The following is a 22,140-nucleotide window of genomic DNA, read 5'->3' as shown; positions in this document are numbered from 1 at the left end:
AAGGGCTCAGGCGTTCCTTCAGGGTACAAGAGTGATCGAGGAGTCTGCACATACTGGAGTCACGAGTACGGACAGACATGATGATCTGACCGATGTTGACACGGGCGACAGTGCCGTTGGGCTTGCCCCAGGCACCACGCATACCAGTCTGCAGTCTATCGGCACCGGCACAAGACAACATCTTGTTGATACGGACGACGTGGAACGGGTGAGCGCGGACACGCAGGTGGAAACCCTCCTTTCCGGCGACCTTGACGAGGTACTTGTTGGCGCAGATACGGGCGGCCTCGAGGGCCTCAGAGCTCAGCTGCTCATACTCGTTGGACACGAGGTGGATGCAGAGAGGGAAGTCGTCGACGGTAGCGCGCTTGCGGCCAAGATCGTAGATGCGGATCTTGGGGTCGGGGACACCACGGTTGAACCGGGACTTGGGGTAGGGCTGAGGGTCATCAAGTTAGCGATATTGTTTGTAGTCCCATCGTGTTGAAGTGCTGCTGGATGGACTCGTTCGATGGAGAGCTACGGATCTCTGCGGGTTTGCGGAGGCTGGTCACTCGACGGCCTCCGTACCCTCGCAGCAGTCCGACAGAGGTTCAGTATCGGAAAATGCTGTCTCGGTCATCGAAGCATTCCCCGTCTCTTTCCGTGTCTGAAGGACACCTCAAGACCGTGACTTTTCTTTGTTCTTTCCGATGCTCCTCTTTTTCTCCAGCCGAAATCATCCTCTCCAAGGGCGCAGCGCTCGCAGGGCCGTTGCTCACCTTGTTCTTGCAGTAGCGGTAGCAACGAGCGGGACGACGGGCCATCTTGACTGATTGATGTCTTCTGGACTTGTATGTGTCGTGACTTAGGTGTGCTTCGTTGCGTTTGCTGAGTGTGGTGTAGAGGGTGGAAATGACGGGGGGCGTCCCTCTTTTCTGTTTTACTGTCTCCTGGCCTGATTTCAAAGCAGCACAGCGGCGAGCCGAATCTGGCAGCGCTCTAGTGCGCCGCGCTCCCCCCAATGTGCCGTAGTCCGCGCTCCAAAGTGCTCCACTTATTCACGTGAATCTACGGTAGGGTTTGGTGGGTGAACATGCACTGTGATTGGCCTGCGTCTCCACTCTCCCGCCCAGCGAAAAGTTCCTGTCTGGTAGTCCCAGACTCACAGGCCCTTCAGCTTACTTTTCAGACGACGAGCGAGACTGAATTCCTTGTCAACCCTCTTCCGACAACCCATTCCCATCCATCGACCAGACCCAGATCACCACCAGATCACCACAATTCAGTCAAGATGGCCCCCAAGAAGAAGACCAAGACCGGTGACACCCTCAACTCTCGCCTCGCCCTGGTGATGAAGTCGGGTAAGGTCGTTCTGGGTTACAAGTCCACCCTCAAGGGTAAGTCTGCTTGATGCGTATCTGTGTGTCCCAAAATTGTGCACTCTGGCTAACGTGCCCTCGCCGTAGCCCTCCGATCTGGCAAGGCCAAGCTGGTCCTCATCGCCGGCAACACCCCTCCTCTCCGCAAGTCTGAGCTGGAGTACTACTCCATGCTGTCCAAGGCTCCCGTCCACCACTACGGCGGCACCAACGTAAGTTTACCTTCATGAACAGCTGCAGAGAAAGAGAAAAAATCGGGGAAAAGAAGGCAGTACAATCCTTTTTTTACGGAGGACACGGCAGCACTGTTGTCTGGCCCGTGTCCCCAACCCAGCGAAGGAGAGACCTGTTTTCTCTGGAGGGTGAACGCTTTTGGCTGACCTCTTCGCTCAGATCGAGCTGGGTACTGCCTGCGGAAAGCTCTTCCGATGCTCCACCATGGCCGTCCTCGATGCTGGTGACTCCGACATCCTCAGCGAGCAGGCTTCCTAAAGTGTTGCTTGACCTCCTGCTAGGGTGGCAGGCGTCACGGTCACGGCGTCCGGTTGGGCAATGGCGATGCGAACACTTGACACGCAGAGTCAATTGCTACATGGCATGGGAACGGAAAATTTCTTCTACATACAGGGCATGATACCAGGTTGTCATTCATGACAGACCACGAAAGGATGAGGTGTACCAGCCTCTCAATGACTTTAGGGTAGCATTATGAGATCTGCTTCACCCAGCATCAATCCACACCTGGCCGCGCCGCCGTCATGGCAGTCATACCTCTGAGCTTCGAGCAATTTTTGCAAGTCAAAGTGAACGTCTCTGAGCCTGCCATATCATGTCCCGAGCTCTCCTGGTGCTGCTGTCAGACCATTACCTGGTGTAGAAACAGAGGGTACACCACTTAGCCAGAATACCTATTGCGAGGGCCCTCTGCGGCCCAAGCAATCCCTTCTATGGCTACGCCCTCTACTTGCTGCACCATTACCGTTCTCTATCCGAGTTGTCCCATTTTGCCGAGTGCGCGGGCACAGCAGCGCAACTGGAAGACAACCGACTGTAGCACGATGTCCGGAAGATACCCCGATGCTGAAAAGCCAGGGGAATGTGCCTGGTCACCAGAATTGCATTGTGGCCCGTCTCAGTCAGATGAGCTCTACGCGCAAAAAATTTGAGTGTTTTTCATACTTCACAGGCTCTGTCCTTCCCGTAAGCCCAGCTGCCGCGACACTCATTTTGGACGAGAATATACTCGGACGGCAAATATCCCCGGGGCTAGTGCGGTCGATGCCAACGCTCTACACACCGCGCGCCGTGGTAGATTTGATACCAGCAGCCACTACAGTCCGGTGTTTTCCCTTTGCCACTCGTGATGGACTTAATACAACTGGTAAGTATCGCAATTGCAAGATAATGTGCAAACTGTAGGCGAACATCACATCAGAGGCTTCACCCCGAGGCAAGAGCTGTGAGCTAATGGCCTCTCGAGTGCTGAGATTTGCCCTGCCAGTGGATATAACAGCCGAGCTAGAGGCTGAGATTCTAGACGAGCAGTCCTGTCAGTGTCTAAGACGCAAAATGCCGCCATTCACCGAACGGACAGAATCACTGCTGGTTGAGAAGTGCTGATTAGGCGAGGGTCTGTTAGACTAGCTTTTGCCACAACTGCCGCTGGTTGTTCGGATCGTACTACGAGACTTTTTTTTTTTTCATGGCAGAGTTTCCATGCAACCAGAACAATCTTTCGAGGTAGTCTTTGTTGTCTGTTACATCCTCCCAGTCAAGAAGCGGCGACCGACGCGTCTGCCGCAGTGTAGCGACCGGTTATAAGTCACCGGCTTTCGTGTTTTAGGCCATTAAGCTGGTCGGCAGAGGTGTGGTTTCATGCTCGGGATCCGCTACAAGGGACTCGTCTCCTGTGTCCCATATGCCATGGCATGGCAGACGAATAGTACGTGGGCTTCTTCAATGGTATTACAGTGCCGCCTGCCCTATAGGAGTCGTCTTTGGTTTCCGAGGCCTAAATCAAGTACACCTTACCAGCATTGAGGCTTGCGTTGCCGGAGCGGATGAGGCCCCGGGCTGCGGCATGGAGGGCAGATGCAGACAGGATGTAGCAGGGCCTTCGTGGTCAAAAGATGATTACGCGTGTGCAGGCGGAGCATGTCAGTGTCTGCACTCGCATCAGCGTTCGTAAGAAAGCGAACGTTCCAGGCAAACATGGTTCAGCATCCGACTGGTCATGACCCAGCTGAAACTGTTCACAGGACTGCTCCGCGCGAGGTTCTCCGAAGGAGGGTCTTCGAACAATGTCAACTGCATGAAGGAGCTGGCTCTATGAAAAGAATAGAATTTTGTTTGCTTCTCGTGCCGGCGTTGCGAGATCCCCAGTCCCCGGGATAGAAACATCACCGATATAAAAAGCTGCCTACGTGATGCCACTTACTGCACAGTAATACAGCACTGGTGATATCACCAGCCAAAGGGTCCAGTCCCGCATCTTGACCGATGCAGTAAGGTGAGTTACGTGCCGAGTCGAAGCCGCGCATCGAATTGCGCGCTTGACCCTGACTTCCTGGTCAGCAGCAAGCGGCCTGTGTCCATGACGGACTTCACCACCCTCGCTCGAACCTCGCCAGCAAAGCGCGGAAAACACGGACAAGCCCGAGGTGGATCTATCTCCGCCGAACCCGCTAGAGCACTGAGCACTTCTTGCGCAGGGCTGCACAAAAATCTGGAGCTGGTGGTGGGGAAGGAAAGAGGCGCTGGAAGGCAGTTGGATGTGACCCATGGCATCATCCTCATTGATGGTGCAGCCTCGGTATGTTCGCACCACGATGGGGAGCCCGCCTGGTGGCCCTCATCCTCATGGGATGTCAGTATGGTCATTGGCTTTTTTGTCCCGACTATCGCGAGCAATCGTACTACAATAGTTGTTTCCCTCCTTACGCGCACAACTGTTATAGCTACAAGGGAAGGTCAGGTGGGTTGTATATCCAGGACAATGAAAAGTGTACCTCGGAGAAGGTCCTGGTTGATATTGACGAGCCACCACACGAACCGAGATTTGATGTCGACTTCTGGCCGAGTGCGACATCATGCACGCTTAGTCACGTAGAGCTTACAAGGAGATAATTGCTGGGACGTACGGTATAGCCGGGGCGTTCCTGTGCGGCATAAACATGGAGATGAGCCGGCAAATGAGGGCAGTAGGGGAGCAGGAATCCTCGTTCGCTGAACACTCGTCGAGTACGGACAAGCACAGCGCACTGACAGCCTCACAGGCCAGCGGGAGCGGATGCCCTGGGTCGAAGCGAGTGAGCCGTGCAATATGGCAGCCAACCGGTCAGCCCAGCATGGAAGATCCGAACCTTTGGGAAGGCCAAGAAACGTTGCCGTCGGTCGAGTCTGTGCATTGTGTCTGTGCCTGGGCCAGGTCGGGCTGAACATCAGACTAGGATGTTGCTCGCAAGGACTTGGGCTGGTTGAGTCACTCCTGTGGTCGTTAAACGTGCATATTCTAGTCACAGACGGTACTCTCGGGCGTCTTGCTGGGGTATTGACCCAATAATCAGTCAATAGATAGCATAGAGCGAGATACAAACGGCGGTTGATGTCTGCTGGCAAGGGCTCCCCAAGGCTATCTGGCTTGAAGGTACCGTCCCGAGTCAGAGACAACGAACACGCCAGCTCGCCACGGCGTGGTGCTCGACAGACATCATCAACACACCGTGTTTACCATTTTGTGTTATGTTTCGCATGGTTTGAAGAACATGCTCTAGCAGTGTCGTCAGTCTATCATCCAGAACTTTTAAAAAAAATGATATGTTGTTCGGTTGTTCGCGCTCCTGATTGGAAAGGAAAAGGGGCAGAGCGCTTTTCTGGACTCTCCCTCCAGGTGACCAGGTGAGTGGGATGTCAGCGTGGAACAGCACAGGCCAATTGACCCCCTGCGGTTGGGGGAGTGCCGAGACGGAGGAACCCACTCGCTTCTCCCTTCTGTTTATGCAGCCCATACCAGCTCGCCCGTAGACCCTAACACGGCGCTAACAGGCTCTTGTCCCTGGCACGACTGGTTGCTCTGCCGATCGCTGCCCAGGCCTGGACGTGCAGCCACTGGTGCTAGCGCTGCTGCTCCCGGAATCCCCAAGGTCCCCAAGTCGCTTCCGCTTTGCCCCAACTCTACTGTGCTCTCTGCTCTGCTGTGTTCTGCTGATCCGACGTGCCTGTCTTGGATTGCATCGAGTCAATCGCGTTCTTCGAGACCTGCCAGCGCCACCTGCGTCTTCCAGAATCCAGTCCTCATTGCTGAGCACGCATGCTCAACACAAACCACATCAAACAGATCTTGTCTTCCAGCATCCTTCACACACAGGGCAGACAGACCCCCCGTCCGCACCCACAATTGCATCTCTATCTTCGAATCGCTGCCCACTGCAACTCCCCATGGCATCGCGCTAGTCGCAATCCCATCCTCCCAACCGGATATCCACTTTGACAGCATCCAGAGAAGAGGAGCGTAGGTACGGACCACCTCTCTCACCGCATCTTGCTTAAGCATTGCCCGCGCTCTGCAACTCCTGTTATAACCGCTACTCGCGATACCTAGCGTGTTTCTCTAACTCTTTGTTTGTTTCTTTCTCTTCAGCCCAGCCGAGACATTCTCGAAACACAACATCAACAACGAGATAACATCCACACAACCACATCATGTCAACCGTTGCGGCCAAAAAACCGCCTGTCACGGGCCGGGACCCAAATTCGACTCTGACTTCGTCGTCCCCCACGCCCTCGCGTGCCACGCCTCGCTCTTCCACGCCCACCTCTTCAGCCGCTGCTGCAGGCGGCAGCACACAAAGCCATGCCAGATCGCGCTCTTTCCGATCAGGCACACCTGTCTCCGCCCGCGCTGCTGCAGGACAAAGGCGGGAGTCGCCCCTCGCGAGCGCCAACGGCCCCGCCAGCAACACTGCCACTGTCGAGGCTGAGGAGGCAGCCCGTGCCGAGACGGTCGCACTGCTCGATGACCTCAAGGACAGGCTAGCAAAGGCCGAGACAACATCCGAGGACTACAGGAAGCAGGCAGAGGTGCTCCAGTCCAGGCTCGACGAGACAGTCAGCGAGCAAGTCAAATATGAAGAGAAGTGCCACGAGCACGAGGAACAGATCGAGGCTCTGCAGAACGAACAGCGCGAGGCCACCAGAAAGATCAGAGAGATGGAGGCCATTTATGAGGCAGAGCGCTCCTCCATGGTCAAGGAAAAGGAGGAAATGTCAAATCGCGAGGAGCAGCTGCAAATGATCATCGCTCGACTGAAGGACTCTCTCAACCAGAAGATGAGCAAAGAGGACAACGATGACGAGGTTCGGTCAACAAGGTCCCGTAAGTACCACCACAGCAGAGGCCCATCCACCCGTTGCCGACCCTTGATTATCCGGGAAAGGTGCTAATAGTTCCCCAATCAGTAAACCCAACCTCCCCTGGTATCGAAGGGGGCAGCTTTGCACCGCCTGCATCTCTGCAGCGCAGCGACTCCAGGAACCAGTCGAAACTCGTCATGCAGAAGGACAAGCTTATTGAGTCTCTGCGTCTAGAACTGGCAGAGGCTCAAATCAAGCTCGTCGAGTCCGAGAACCGCGGCGGCGGCAGGCTGCAGGAGGTCGAGAAGCTCCTCATGGAGACCCGCATGGCCAACGCGCGTCTCATGGAGGACAATGAGAGCTATCAGTTGCTGCTGCAGGAGAAGACCCTGAACGGCGACTTCAAGAACAGTGACTTCAGCTACATGGGCGGGCCTCAAAGCAATGACGATGCACTGGCCGCTCTCGAGGGCAAGTCCGGCGGAGCCAGTCTTGCTGACGAGCTCGGCGACGCTGCCGACGGAGAGGAACAGAATGATACCGTCCGCCGACTCGAAGCCGATGTGCGGTCCATGAAGGACCAGAACAAGGCGTTGACGCTTTATATTAACAGAATCATCGAGCGCCTGTTGCAGCACCAGGACTTCGAGCACATCCTCGATCAGACCGAGCCAGGGGCCAAGCCGGATACCAACAAAGACCTGCCACCACCACCCAAGGAAGCCTCGGGCTCTTCCGTGCTGCAGCGGGCCAAGTCCATGGCGATTTCCAACCCACCAGCGGCCACCAAGCCCCGACCAAGGCCCATGTCGGTGATGCCAACCGCCGCTAATCTCGCGCAGTTCTCCAACCCCGACACGGCACCTAGCATTCCGATCGGGATGGGGCGCTCGCAGTCCACGCGGCGTGTGCGGCCCATGAGCGAGCAGATCACCGGGGCCGCCTCTGTTGTCAACCAGATGTACAAGGGGCCAGACGGTCCCCTGTCCCCGATCTCACGGAACTCCCAGACCTTCTTTAGCACGCCGCAGCGTGAGCGCAACACCTCTGGTGCCACGGCCAGCTCTGTCCCTGGCAACTTCCCCGGTATGCGCTCAGAGACGTCGAGCGTCAGCGGCGACTCGTCGTCCCAGATGACGAATGACAAGGATACGGTCAGCAGCACGCCAAACCAGAGCCCGCCCCGCGAGAAGAAGGTCACACAGAAGTTCGACGCGGGCAACAAGCCTCGCCCACTTAGGCTGGTGCAGGAGAACAACGAGGCGCAGGCCGCGGCAAACAAGCGACAGAGCTGGATCGGTGGCTGGTTCGCAAAGAAAGAGGAGGTTGTGAGCCCGAGGGAGTCGGCGATCAGGGAGTAGGGCGTCCCACGCCGAGGCTTACGAGGCACATTATGATATTGAAAATGGGTTAATACGCTGCTAAATGACATTGGACGAACAGAATAGAAGAAGCATCAAGCCCGATTCGCGTCGAGAGCTAGTGATGCAGAACAGAAAACGCGCGGGCTTTGACCAGGCTGGAGCTGGTCGGAAGTGTTTGGTCTCCATGTCGGGCTTAATACATTTGGGTTGGACAACAACATTGCATCAGGGCCACACTGTCTGGAGTTTCCTTTCTTACAAACATCCTGTGTCGGTCCACAATATACGTCTAGTATCACGGACTGTCTTTGTTGTCTTTGTCGCAGGATAGGATACCCCCCTCAAGGCACCTCATGTCAGGATAGCCTCCCCCATCTCATTTGGATAGTTGCATTTCAGCACCACAGACTAGGTAGAATAGGAGATCTTCCGGGCATTATCCAGGCGCTCCCGGCAGTCCTGGGTCGAGAGAGCGAAAGTAGTGTAATCGGAACGGCATGCAAACAGTCATTGTATTCCCAGTGATGAACTGGCCCTGTCCTCCCTTTCCAATCGTGACGGTCGACAGTGACGTCTGCCACACGGCCCGAGGCCACATGACGGCGACCTTGAGCCACGGTGGTTTTGCTCCGTGCTTACTTTGAGCCGCGGTTGAGGTCCGACGAGAGCACGTTACATAGCAGGTTAGTGTCAGGCAGCATCTGAAAAGGGACATGATTTCCCGTCGCACAAGCTTCCGTGAAAATGTGGTCAGTCCAGTCAGCCTGCTGGCGAATATGAAGGGCAGACGGGCTGACGTGACAGATAGAAGGACAACCGATGGGACTTGTCTGGTTCATCCGTCCACCTATCCGATTCTCTATCTCTCTAGCTGTGTATTTCACGGCTGCAACCTGCCTATCGACACGCACCGACTAATCTATCTTGCCTGTATTGTCTCACATGCTGCGCCTAGGCAGATTGTCTCTCCCATCGCCTGCTGGCTGGCTTTGCTTGCCGGATGAGACAAACTTACCCTTCCCACACCCCTAACAACTGCTGACTGCTGTCCCACCACCTTCTCGGGGCGTGGGGGTGTTTTTTCTTTCCCTTCCCTTCCCACCGCCAAAATCAGGCCAAGCAGGAGCAAACACGGGGGGTCGGGTCGGGTGTAGTGGGCGGGTGCGTGGTGTGGTTTTGTCCCACTGGCACGATACCGCGAACACAAAAAGGCCCAGGCAGCCAGCCAAAGGGGGCCGACGGGGCTGACCAACCCAACAGACAGACGGGCGAGATAAGTGGCTGGGCCCATGCAGCCCGCAGCCCATTCCCACGGGGCCAGCCTGTCAGAATCTCGGGTTCCTGCGCAGCTGATCACGATTGTCGTACCCGGGCGGGCGGTCGCCAATGCGATGATGCAAGTTTGGTTTATTAGCCCGCACGTCTGTGTGTCTGTGTGTAGTGTTCCAACCCATTTCGGGCTCACCTCATGACAATCCGGGCCACGGCCCCCCCCCCCCCCCCACTCCTACCCCCGAGGAGAGAGCGAGCTAGGCGAGATGGGAGACCCGGTATCCTGGGGATTGGGGGACACTTGGCCGCCCGCCTGTAGCAAGCGTCGTCTTCTATTGGACGGGCATGGCCTAGGCTATGACATCCTACTTGCTGCGCTGAGAGCGAGAGCAGAGCAGAGGCAGCACACACGGTAGATCGATCGGCTTTGTGAGGTGGCGCGCTGGCGTTCCCGATCACCTGGACCGATGGTGGTCCTATCGTGGGCCCCCTTTTTTGAGCTGAAGCGGTATGGGCGAGGAGGCCAGTTGGACGAGGAAAGCAAGATGTCCCGGGGGACCTTGCGCTACGTACGGACGGCTGGGGCCTACTGACGAGACGAGCGCGCCAGGCCGTGGACGGTGAGCTGTCAGGTCCATCGAGCCAGCGAGGTCCGGCTGGCTCGTGCGAAGGGAGAAGCTTGTGTGTGCCGGTGATGGCAGCAGACAGATAGACAGGTCAGATGAGGTGAGATGATGTGAGACGGCATCTGCCTTCTCGTCGGTCCGCTGGCCGGACGATCATGGTGCGTGTTCGTTCATTCACATGGAATATTCGTTCGGCTTTGCCTGGTTTTTTGCCTGGTGCTGTGACCTACCTACGTGGCCGAGCAAGCAGTCTACCCTTTAGGCTTCCGACTGCAGCGATTATCAAGCCTGCAGCACCCAGCCCACCTCTCAGCCTGCTTCACGATAATCTTTGTCGAGGAACTCGGGACTGCAGCCCACACACAGAGAATTGCAATGTCCTTTGTTGATAGATAACACGATAGATATCTACGTGAAGCTATCGGACGTCCGCTACTCAGTCCATACCGCACAAAGCCCTGCAGCACCCTGAACAGCCCGGCCCCGTCACCACGTGTCACTCCGCCGGTGGCTTCGGTTTCCCCTGACTTGCGAGCACTCCACCCGCCCATGAGAGCCGCTGCTTACCGCTACATTGAAGCCTCTTTTCCCACTCCTCCCTGGCTTTGTTTTGTTTCCCTGCCGGAAGCCTTCCCCTAGCAGGGCCGAGAAGAAATCGTCTAGGGTCCCACCGGGACCTCTGGAGCCCTGGATGGTAGGGCGCTGGGGCGCTGGGGCACTGGGGCACTGTCTGGGGCACTGGGCGGTCTTTGCTTCCCCTCGTCCCAAACGGGCGTGGAGACCTCGTTACTTGCACAAAACCAGAACAGGAAAAAAAAGGCTCTGATGTCCAGCGTGCCGTTTACCACTTTGGAGAAACGGTGCAGAGATTTTCAACAGATTCACATCCTCCCGGATGTCTCGGGGCTGATCAAGCCACCACCTCTCGGGTCGGGCCAGCAGGCCAGTGAGGGAATAGAGGCAGATCGTCTAGGAATGCGAATGGCTTTTGTCGCAATGATGAAGATCTGTGCCGCCTTTTAGCAGGACTATCTGACTGCAGTATGACATGCTCCCCCGCGTAACCTGCGTGCGTCTCGCAGGGCTTGGGCGATCGATCTGTGAGCCGTGGCAGACAGGCCTGTGCAGTTGCAGAAGGGGTTGTATTTCTGGCAAAATGGCATCCATCAGAGGGAGAATTGGGAACTGCCAGGCTGCCACGTTTCGAGGCTGGCCTGCTGTGCCCCTACACCCCAGGCGGGTGAGACGAGTTTGGTTGGTTGATGGGGACACCCTCGGCACCGTTCCAGCTTGCCAGCTGCATGTTGAGTGTTCCTGAAGTCTAGGAATAGTCCCCTGGCGGCTGTGTTAACGGGGCCGTTGTTACCACGACTGCCACGCTGCCACGGCAGTGCTGACGGTGGGGAGTTATTTTGGGGCCCCTGCGCACACACTCTCTACATTGTTCCTGGCCACTCGCAGGCACAGCAACCTACCGATCATGCAGCACGCAGAAAAGAGGCTCTCACTTCGGGGTTTTGATCTTGAAGCGCTGAGGTGATCGTGGCGGTCGTTTGAGCGCTGACATCGCCATTCAGTATCGTGCCGACCCCGGGAAGGTCAAGCGGGAGTGAGACTGAAGCGAGGTATAATTTCCGCTTGGGTGTCAAACAGTACCAACAGACACCTTCCGAGGCGCTGCGATTTCAAATCAGGAGATTTGGGCACGAAGGGGTGTGTGGAGCGCAGAAGCACAATAGAAGGGGAATGGAAGCGGCAGACGGCCAGGGGTTCACAAGGCGGATGGTCTGGGTGGTGAGGGAGGAAAACGTCCGGCACCTCTGTCCGCACAAGGGAGCAGCCCAGCCAGACGTCCAACCACAAAGGAACATGGTGCCGTTGGCTGGGTACCAGGTGAGTACCGGACAGGCACATGAGACGGCGCCCAAGCCACGGGTCTAAGCGATGTTTATGCCGGTGGCGGTTTTGTATCAGTGTCGGTGCCCTCCGTTTCGATCTGTGTGTGTTTTTTTTTTGGTCCCAGCAGCCAGCCAGCCAACTCTGTCACCGAGAGACGGAGTCGAACGCAGAATAGCTACCAGTGGACAACCTTTCGGGTCATCATCTCAGCCACCCTGGCCCGCAGGATCCAGGAACCATACCTGGCGTTCTGCCATTGCCGTGTGCTGTAGGATTTACTCCGTAGACCAGCGTCGCATCGCAGACCGACTGCCTGCCTGTTTGCCGGCCTGCCTGCCAGCTTGCTACCTGCAGCGAGTACAGTGCAGTGCAGGACGTGGACTACGGCGAGGCGAAGCAAGGCCCGGATCGAAACGTCGGGCGGGAGTAGCTGACGGGTGATGACCACTTCTGTCCCACTCGATCCATTCCATTCCATGGCATGCCATGCCAGACCACGCCAGAAGACGCCCGTGGAATCAATCACTGGCCCGCCTTCCAAGCTGGACGTTGTCGATACGAAGGGTCCCCGTGCTCAGATGTCCCAACAGCCCTGCTTTTCTGACACAGTGCCTCAATCGTCAAGGCGTGAGGCAAGGAAGAGCTCTCGGGGCCCGTGGGCCGTGGCCCATGGCAACCGGGAAATGTTTGCTGCGCCTGGTCTCCATGGGATGTGGGCTCTGGATAGAGTTCGTCGTGTTTTGTGGGAAGAGTTTTTTGACTTGCAGATAGCAGCACGCGACAAGTACACAGTGGTAACCGAGGCCAGTCATGCCGACTCAAAGGAAACGGGAGTTTGCTCAGGACGTTCAGAGCGGTGCAAGGGTCGGGCTGCCGTGCGGCTTCAGTTGCCTACGCAGGCAGCCGGCCTTCTAGACGACCGTTTTCGGCAGCCGGATTGTGCTACACACACAGAGTGACAGACACAGAAAGAGGCGCGTCATTCACTGTTTCCGAGCCAGCAGGGGAGAGGAGCCCAGACGTCGAGAAGGCGGCCCTGCCTCGCCCTATCCGAACATGTCCTCGGCAACGGAGGGAGGCACCTACTGCACAGTACCTGGACCACCTCCCGTAGGTACGGTCAGACGGGTGCTAGGGCACCGCCAAGGAACCCAGGTACACACCTTCTGGCACCGAGACCCATGTACATCTCCGTCCCCCATGCCGTACCCACGCCTGTACCTCACCGTACCTTGGGCCCGCAAACCCGGCAGGGCAGAAACGGCTGCCAGTCCCCTGCAAGGCAAGTACTTTACGGACAGACTAGGCCTATACCTGGAAGGGCTGGACTACCTGGCTACCTACCTACAGTACATATCGACTACTGCACCATGTAACAGCCAGCCCAGGTGCCAGTGTGCCATCGACATCATCTTTTTGACGGGACCCAGTCCGTCCATGCCCCATCCCCCGTCCCCCATTCCCCCCCAATCCCACCCTACCGTACAGTAGTCGACTTCTCATGGTACTTACTACTGCACTGTCCCTCGCAACATCCACACAACGCTCTTTCTACTACAACTACCACCACCACCACCAGATCCCACCCCTTTTTTTGACTTTATTCTACGGAAACACAAGAGACAACGGACACACAAAGAGCACACCGGGTGGCATTTCATGCCTTTGTAACATACCTAGGTACTACTGCATCACACTTCGCATCGCATCGCATAGCATAGCAGCGCAGCGCAGCGCTTCGCTTCGTGCATCCATCCCTCTCTCCAACGTTCCCCAAATCCGTCGACCACAGCAGCGGTAGCTTTGGATCTAGGCCCAGGAGTGACCTCACCACCCGCCATCTCGCGGACACGACCACGGCCACCACCTCCTGCCAAAACCCACGGCCTGCTTGGCTGCCTGCAAAGCGGGCATTCCTTTTCTTGCAGCCTCTTTTGCCCACCTTCGAGCGTGGATATCTGGGTATCCAACCTGGATCCTCCTGCACCTGTCTGCCACCACTTCATTGGCCCGCAGTCGCTGTCAAACTGGGTACGGCACGGCACGATCGACGCGAGACACGCTGGTCTACAACGAGGAATCAGGATCGGCCACGATACATGCGCCCCGGCCACTCACAGCTGCAGTTAATCATGATTGATCCGCCTCGACACATCATAACCTATCCAGCGAGTTGAGACACAACTACACTCTATACCAGCCCGCGTTCCTCACCACCTCCCCCAGCCATTCTCTGGGGCTCCCTCGAATGCCATTTCGCACCCACCGACCAGCACTGTCGTCAAGATGGACACGACAACCACCAGTGCGGCCGAGCCCGCGGCTGCCAATGCCCATGTGCCAGCTCGGTTCAACCGCGAGTCGTCGAGCGCCTCCACAGTGAAGGGCGATACCAGCAGCCAGACGTCTCAGCCACCAACGCAGACGTCCACTTCCAAGTCTTCGCCGCTGGCCTCACGTGAAACCTCCCCGGGCCGCGCGCCGATACGCTCGGGAGCCCCCAGGACTGCTTCTGCAGCTGGCAGCACGAGGTCACGCAAGAGCAGCTCACAAGAAACTAGTCCACAACGAACACACTCGAAAACAGCAGCCCCAACAAGTGCCCCGGCCGGTGGCAAGATATCGTCTACCACAACGCCGAGCCTGGGCCCAGTCAACACCGATGCGACTGCCCGTGTCGCAGCTCCTCAAAGATCACCCGTCACGGCTGAGCACTTGAAAGAGAGTCCACGTTGGCCAGTCTCTCCGCGGCTACGCTCTCCGCCCCCTACGGCCATGCTGAACCGTCCCAATCTCCCACCGCCACGCAAGGGTGAACTAGAACCACCCGCGATCCAGGTCCAGCGCTCATCACCTCCACCGCCACCTCCGCAGCAACAGGAATCGAGCCAGAGCGACAATGACGCTGACGAGGCCCACCTGCAGCCTGGTACGAGGACGCCCGCACGGGGTGCCAGTGGCAGCAATAGTACGACCGCCTTAGAAACCGTAGAAGAGGTTAGCCCCTTGGCATCACCGCAGGAAGGCGAGGGCGTGTCGGAAAAGGCGGAGGATCTCACAGCGTCGGAGGCAGGGTCACAAGCCGACCATCTTGAATTTTCGGTCCATGGCGCAGAAAAGTCCCAGGCGCCATCTACCACCAACGACAGCAGCAGCGAGAGTGGGAGTGTCAAGGGTGACAGGAGACGTACGGCCGCCGGCTTGCCTCCGACCTTGAAGTCTCGGCAATCCAGCGCGTCTACCAAGAAGTCAAAACCCTCGGAAGGATCCGTACAGCACATGACCGTGGAAACTGAGACCGTGACCTCGATACCGCAACACTCACTCGCCCCTGTGGCTGTGAAAGAGGGGACAGGTAGCACTCTGAGGACGAGGCCAAGCTCGGAGACGATACGGCCCAAGAAAGAAAAGACGGCCGAGTAGGAAACAGCCAAATATTGGGTCTGGCACGGGTGAGACTCCATGTTCATCACTTACCGTCTCTGTTCCTCGGCTTCGCCATCATCAGTCAATGCGATCAGTGTCCTCGGCAACGGATGCACTGATCTCGCCGACGAAACCATGTGCTCAAAGTACATATGATGATGCGGTTGTCAAGTCCGAAGTTTCGAGTCCGCGGCGATCTTCCATGCCCGTGACTCGCAGCTACAACTTCAACAGTATGAGCTCCAGGCTAACCAAATCTCGCGCAGCATCGTCCAAGGCAGACATTTTCGAGGCGAAAATCGCCAGTGCTGTCGACGAGGCCGACTCTTCAGACTCTGAGGAGACCTTTGTCTATGACTCTAACCCTCCAGACAATAACGATCGGCCCCGACGGTTCCACTCGAGAACTCCAAGTGCGACTTCGATGGTTAGCCAGGTCGACAGGAACGGCCTGCGCTCCATCACCACCATTATGGACAACGCCGCTGCAAACGCGGGGACTAAGAGGAACATGAAATTTGTCAACACTTTCAACAGCAGTGGAAACGAAAGTGCCATGGCAGAAGACGATGGCAAGGGCACGGCTCGTAGTGCTGCAGGCTCGGCCCGAGGCACAGGTCGCGTTCATCACCATCATTTGGGACGGTGGGGCCGCAACGGCACCAACGGTCACACGTCCTTGTTTGACAACGAGGCCCCTTTCCACATCAGTAACACGACAGCCCAAAGGTCCAAATTCTCAACCAACAGCAACAGCTCGCGCCAGCCATCTGGGCCACCAAGCCCGAGGTTTCTGAACGCTGGCCGGCTAGCATCGACTAGCAAGCGCGGTACGCACGCGGTCAGCTATGACCTCGACGACACCACCGGCACTGGAGCGGATGATGAGAGGACACCTCTACTTCATGGATCCGTGCGATCATCCCGGTCGGGCAGAACACGTCGCGGCCAGCCAGTGACGCTGCGCTCACTCGAAGGGCAAACCTATCGAAGGAACCCTTCCGTGCTGAATAGGTTCGCTAGCTGCCTCGTTCTCACCGTCATGCTCTTGCTTGTTGTGTCCGGGGCCATCGGCTTCATGTTCGCAACCTCCCAGCCTCTCACTGATGTCGAGCTCATTGCCATCAAGAGTGTTGTTGCCGCAGAGCAGGAATTGATATTCGACATTGAGGTCAAAGCTCACAACCCCAACGTGGTGGTCGTCACGATCGACCAGGCAGACATTGAGGTGTTTGCGAAGTCGCCGCATGCGGGTACCGACTCAGGCGGCGGATGGCACAGGCCAGACGACCACCAGGGCTCTGATTCAAGGTGGTACTCGAACAATGGCAATGCGCACGCTGGGGAGGAGTTTGATGGCCCAGTGGATGAGAAGGCTCCTAATATGAGACTTGGGACGATTGGTCAACTCGACAGTCCACTTTCGTTTGAGGGTTCCTTCTTCAACCACGGATATTCGGATTCCACGGGCGAGGTTAGGCTGCGTGGGCCAGGCAATGGTACGATAGGTGGCACGGAGCGCTGGGAAAGAATTTTGCAGGATGAATTTGACCTGATCGTCAAGGGCGTCCTGAAATACTCGCTGCCTCTAAGCCAGCATGTCAGGAGCGCGACCATCTCCGGACGCACCACGATCAAACCGAATGCTGCGAACGACCCTACCGGTAACAGGACGGAACCCATTACGAAGCCAAAGAAACCGGAGTGACAAAACAACTTTCGCTCAGCTGGCGCGGGAGGAGAGGGAGAAAGTAATGAGCAACTGTACATGGCGGATGGTCTCAGGACACAAGCGGAGGAGAATCTCTGCATCACTGGACACCACTAACGTGGACTTGTTTTCTATGTCTCAAATACCCCATCACCAACCGAGGCACTTTCGGAACTTCTTTCATCTTGTTCTTTATTGTATTTTCAGCGTTGCATGGGTCGGCATTGCATTTCAATCTTGGGACTACTGGCGAGGCGTTCTGACATGACCAAGCGAAAATGGTCAATAAAAAGTTTCGCAAAGCACTTTAACGGCCGAGCACAAAAGCTTTGAAGGGCATACCCGAAGCGATAGGGAGCCAACAGCACTATGTCCACTGCAACTTCACAACATTCAGAAGCCAGGGGATGATTTCGCCAATGCAAAATGCATGCATTGTTTCCATCTCAATTTCTTTTCAGGGTCAGGATCATCGGAGCACGATGGAACAGTGTGAGATAGGCTGGGATAGAATTGGAAAGAGACCGGAAGCGAAGGTCTGACTGTATCACATCTTTGAGGAACTATTGCATCCCCATCACACATCACACATTGTGTGCATCCAATACTTGTATCTCGGCAACGGCCACCGACCGAACTAGGGATCAGGCACATAAGAATACAGTGATATACTCAAAAGGCTCAGTTGAATTCACACTGAAGGAATAAAGCAACACTTGGGTACAGCATCGAGGGGGAGCGACGGATGGCCTGGAGACACAAAATGCTCCGGAAACTTCCGCGGGCTGGGAGCCGAAGGGGGGCCGGCAAACCTTGTGGAATATAGGAGGGTATATCAACAAATGCACAATGAGTGGTATATCCACGTTTTGTCATCCTGGTGATTTGATGGGTCTGTATTCCTCTCGCCACGTCAAGTGAGATGAGGGCTTTGCAAGTCTGGTCAAATCAGCAGTCAACCTGAACGCGCCCACCACGGCTTAAGATGGTGTTCTCCGGATAATAGTATTCCTGTACTTGCAAATTGCCCTTTGCTTACAACGTCCTCGGGCGCCTGCGACCATTGAGTGTGATGTGTTCAAGGTAAGTGACGGCATTAGTTACATCTCTCTTTGGTGTTTGCATATCTCGAGTCAAGCTCGCGAGCGGCCATCACGGGGGCTTTTACATAAGTCTAGAATACGAAGGTCGCCAGCTCTACCAAACATTCGACTATTTTCTCTAGGGGTGGCATTGCTTGCACATGGCTGAACAAGTGCCCAGTGCATGGGCCTGGAATAATGTCCTCAGCACATTGACACGGCGTGTTCGTCGTCGCTGGTCTCAACACACCTGGCCTGCAACGCGCTGCAGCTGGGGCAGTGCGATATCGCCGTCTCCGGAGGTGCAGCCAGTCACACCGAAGAGCCCCGCCTGGCCATGCTCTTCACCGGCCAGGGGAGCCAGTGGCCAGGAATGGGAAGGGAGCTCGCCAAAGACTACCCCGTCTTCCGAGAGGCGCTGGAAGAGCTGGCCAGCCACTTCGAGGGTCTTCTGCATCAGCCTCTGCTGGAAGTCATGTGGGCCGAAGCCGATAGCAAGGCCGCAACTCTGCTCCAGGGGACACAGTACGCCCAGCCCGCGTTGTTCGCGCTTGAAGTAGCCCTGTGGCGGCTCTGGGACAGCTGGGTCGTGCAGCCGCAAATCGTCCTCGGCCACAGCGTCGGCGAGCTGGCTGCCGCCCACGTCGCCGGTGTCATGGGCCTAGATGACGCGTGTAGGCTTGTGGCAGCCCGAGGTCGTCTGATGCAGGCGCTGGACGTCAAGGGGATGATGGTGTCCCTCGAGGCGAGCGCTGCCGAGGTGGCTGCCGCGATAGAGTCGCTGGCTCTGCAAGGCAAGGCTGATATCGCCAGCTATAACACGCCAAGACAGACGGTTGCTTCCGGGGATGTGAATGCCGTCGAGGAACTCTGTTCATGTTTCACTGCCCAAGGCCGCAGGTCGGCCACGCTCGACGTCTCCCACGCATTTCATTCTCATCACATGGATGGAATCCTGGCAGAGCTGCAAGCCGTCGCCGAGAACGTGCGCTTCAGCCCGCCCAAGATGGCCGTCGTGAGCAGCTACACGTTCGGTTGTGGCCGCGTCGAACTGCCTACGTACGCCTTCCAGCGGGATTGCTTCCGATCTGGCAAGTTCCGGGATATCAACAGTAGTATCGGTCATGGCACGAGTGAAGTCAAAACTAGCGCTGGCGTTGACGAGGCCAAACAGCAGGCGGGCAGGTTTGGTTTTGGTATCAACTGGCTACGGGCAGACGTGGACGTTCTCTGTCCTGGTGCTGTATGGGGGATACTCTGCCTAGCAGGTGAGGTGACCTGGGCCGAGGAAGTAAAGATTGCCTTGTCATCCGCTGGCGCAAAGCTACTCACTGTCTCGCATCTCCGCGACGCCAACGGGCTGGACGGCCTGCTCTGCTTATGGGACTCGGATAATGATGTTCTTATTCAGACGCGTGATTTGACTGCACAAGCACTATCTCAAGTCCAGGAAGTCACACAAAACACAGCTGCTCCGCCGGTAGTGTGGATCACGCGGAACGCCGTTGGCATCAATACCGACGACAGAGCCGAAGGTCTCGGGGCGGGACCGTTATGGGGCCTGAGGCGAGCTGCTTGCAACGAGCACCCGGAGATGAGGCTGCGCTTGGTCGACTTGGGCAAGGGCGAAGCCAACCTCAAAGTACTTGCGCATTGCCTCATGCTGGAAGCCGAGCCTGAGTGCGCTGTGCGCTACTGGCAGGTTTATATACCAAGGATGCAGCGCGTGGAGACATGGTCCCCCGAGAAGCAATCTTCCGACCTAAGGCTCGTCCGGAGAGACGGAGCCGTGCTCATCACAGGTGGCACGGGCGGCATTGGCCAGCGCGTGGCCAGATGGCTGGTGGAGGCCCATGGCATCCGCGACGTCGTTCTGGTCTCGCGTAGAGGCATGAGGGCACCTGGATCCGAATCACTCGTCCACGAGACGGCCCAGCTCGGTGCTGTTGCTACAATAGTGGCCGGTGATATAGCTGACGCAGACAGCGTCCGGGATATCCTCTCTCTGTTTAACGACGGTCGTCCTCTGCGCTGTGTGATACACGCGGCCGCCGTCATAGACGACGGTGTGATCTCGGCCCTCACTCCGTCGCGGTGCGATGCTGTATTCGCGCCTAAAGTTGACGGCGCCTGGAACCTGCACCAGCTGACCAAGGATATGGATCTGGATCTCTTCGTCCTGTTCTCGTCCGTGTCGGGTGTCATGGGCACTGCTAGCCAAGCCAACTTTGCCGCTGCCAACACTTTTCTCGACTCGCTCGCTTACTTGCGCCGTGCTGAAAATCTACCGGCTACTTCTATAGCATGGGGCGCTTGGGAAGGCGAGGGAATGGCGGCCCAACTGAGCAAAACTTCTCGCGCTCGCTACGCCCAGCTCGGTCTGGACTCGCTCACTTCGCAGGATGGACTGGGACTACTAGAGCAGGCTGTACGCCGCGGCAGTGCACTTCACGTGGCAGCCGCATATGACTTGGATCGGCTTCGGAAATACTATGAGGCCATAGGCGGCATACCTCCGCTGTTGCAGTCACTGCTTAGCCAAGGAAGGGGCCAGAACCAAGTCGATACAAATGTCCAAGACTGGGATCTGCGCGAGGCTTTGAGCAAGACAAACACTCAGGAACACGCATCTATTATCTTGGGACTTGTCCGAGCGACAGTGGCCAAGACTCTGGGATTCACGTCGCCAGACGATGTCGATGTTCACCTACCCCTGAGGGAGATCGGGATCGATTCGTTGACGGCGGTTTTGACACGGAACCAACTCGTATCTTTGACTAATTTGGCCTTGCCCGCGAGCATTATCCTCGACCAGCCTAATCTGATGTCTCTCAGCCAGAACCTGCTCTCGCAGCTTCAGCTCCAGGAAGAGTCACTGGCCGATTCCAGCGAGCCAGCGTCCGGCAGCGCGACTCCTCCTACTTCGACGACTAGCACCACGAGCATTGATTATGCAGCAGTTTGCAAGGGCTGTGTCGACCCAAACCTGACTTTTGACAACGTGACGGCAGGCGAGTGTTCTGTGCGACTCGAGCCTGCTTCCGTTACTGGCGCTACAGGCTTTGTAGGCGCCTTTATCTTACACGAACTGCTGGACATGGGAATCATCGCCTACTGCCTAGTACGTGCCAGCAGTATTCAAAAAGCTACGCAGCGGCTGGTTGCAACCCTCTCAGGCTATGACCTTTGGAAGCCTGTATACGCTCCGCTGCTCCGCGTTGTGGTTGGAGACATGTCGGAAAGCCTGCTCGGCCTTTCCGAGACCTTCGACGACATAGCAGACCAGGTGGATGCTGTCTTCCACGCAGCTGCACTGGTGGACTGGATGAGGTCAGTGGAAGACTACATAGGTCCCAATGTGATAAGCACTCACGAGGTCCTCCGTATGGTCGCACGCGGCCGCGCAAAGGTGCTCCACCACGTCTCTACGGTATCAACGCTACCCATACACGCGGGCTACGGCGTCTCCAAAGATGACCACGAATACGGCTACGCCACGTCCAAGTATACGGCAGAGCGCATGGTGTCAGCTGCGCGCTGGCGCGGCGCGAGGGCTATCGTGTACCGCCTGCCATTTATCACCGCTTCGGTGTCTACCGGCCACTTCCGGCGCGACCGCGGCGACTTCCTGCACGGCCTGATCGCCGGCAGCGTCGAGATTGGAGGGTTTCCCTCACTTGTGCTGCCACTCACCGAACGGGGCCGTTGGCACGCATCGCGGCCTTGATTGACAGGCTTGCTGACGAGGATGAAGCAGCGGCCATGTTTAAGAGTGCTCCTCCTGGAAACCACGTCCTCGGGAGAAAACATCATCCAGTGCCAGTGGTGAATCAGCATTCCCTGCGGAAGTACCTAGGACAAATTGGTCGTCCGTGCCACGCTACTTCCTACAAGTATTCGGCCAATATCAAGGTCGTCTCTTTGGTGTGATTATACACGAAGGGAGCGTTTAGTGCTTTAGAGAGAGGACTTAAATTGTGTCTAGTGGCTTACTGGATGTTTAAGAATTGTATATGTACCATGTGTATGTCTTGAAACATCTGGTTA

General features: G+C 56.7%; 5 protein-coding genes across 5 annotated transcripts; all 5 read left to right on the top strand.

Annotated features, from left to right (window-relative positions):
- Positions 1–1,273: 1,273 nt before the first annotated feature.
- Positions 1,274–1,853, top strand: INS49_012689 (uncharacterized protein; the record flags this gene model as incomplete). The annotated part of the gene is made up of 3 exons (XM_043173392.1): positions 1,274–1,379; positions 1,449–1,573; positions 1,755–1,853. 3 exons carry the CDS (start codon positions 1,274–1,276, stop codon positions 1,851–1,853), a joined length of 330 nt encoding a protein of 109 aa, XP_043022689.1.
- Positions 1,854–6,062: 4,209 nt separating this feature from the next.
- Positions 6,063–8,074, top strand: INS49_012688 (uncharacterized protein; the record flags this gene model as incomplete). Its single annotated transcript, XM_043173391.1, has 2 exons — positions 6,063–6,735; positions 6,819–8,074. 2 exons carry the CDS (start codon positions 6,063–6,065, stop codon positions 8,072–8,074), a joined length of 1,929 nt encoding a protein of 642 aa, XP_043022688.1.
- Positions 8,075–14,160: 6,086 nt separating this feature from the next.
- On the top strand, positions 14,161–15,297 carry INS49_012687 (uncharacterized protein; the record flags this gene model as incomplete). Its single annotated transcript, XM_043173390.1, has 1 exon — positions 14,161–15,297. The coding sequence occupies one exon, from the start codon at positions 14,161–14,163 to the stop codon at positions 15,295–15,297; it is 1,137 nt and encodes a 378-aa protein (XP_043022687.1).
- An 88-nt stretch (positions 15,298–15,385) lies between these two features.
- INS49_012686 (uncharacterized protein) lies at positions 15,386–17,008 on the top strand (the record flags this gene model as incomplete). Its single annotated transcript, XM_043173389.1, has 1 exon — positions 15,386–17,008. The coding sequence occupies one exon, from the start codon at positions 15,386–15,388 to the stop codon at positions 17,006–17,008; it is 1,623 nt and encodes a 540-aa protein (XP_043022686.1).
- A 1,422-nt stretch (positions 17,009–18,430) lies between these two features.
- Positions 18,431–21,820, top strand: INS49_012685 (uncharacterized protein; the record flags this gene model as incomplete). Its single annotated transcript, XM_043173388.1, has 1 exon — positions 18,431–21,820. The coding sequence occupies one exon, from the start codon at positions 18,431–18,433 to the stop codon at positions 21,818–21,820; it is 3,390 nt and encodes a 1,129-aa protein (XP_043022685.1).
- Between the last annotated feature and the right edge of the window lie 320 nt (positions 21,821–22,140).

Source organism: Diaporthe citri (assembly GCF_014595645.1).
Source record: "Diaporthe citri strain NFHF-8-4 chromosome Unknown scaffold_6, whole genome shotgun sequence".
NCBI classification, from domain to species: Eukaryota; Fungi; Ascomycota; class Sordariomycetes; order Diaporthales; family Diaporthaceae; genus Diaporthe; species Diaporthe citri.
Note: the sequence above shows the minus strand (reverse complement) of the source record. Positions and strands in the feature narration are given on the sequence as shown.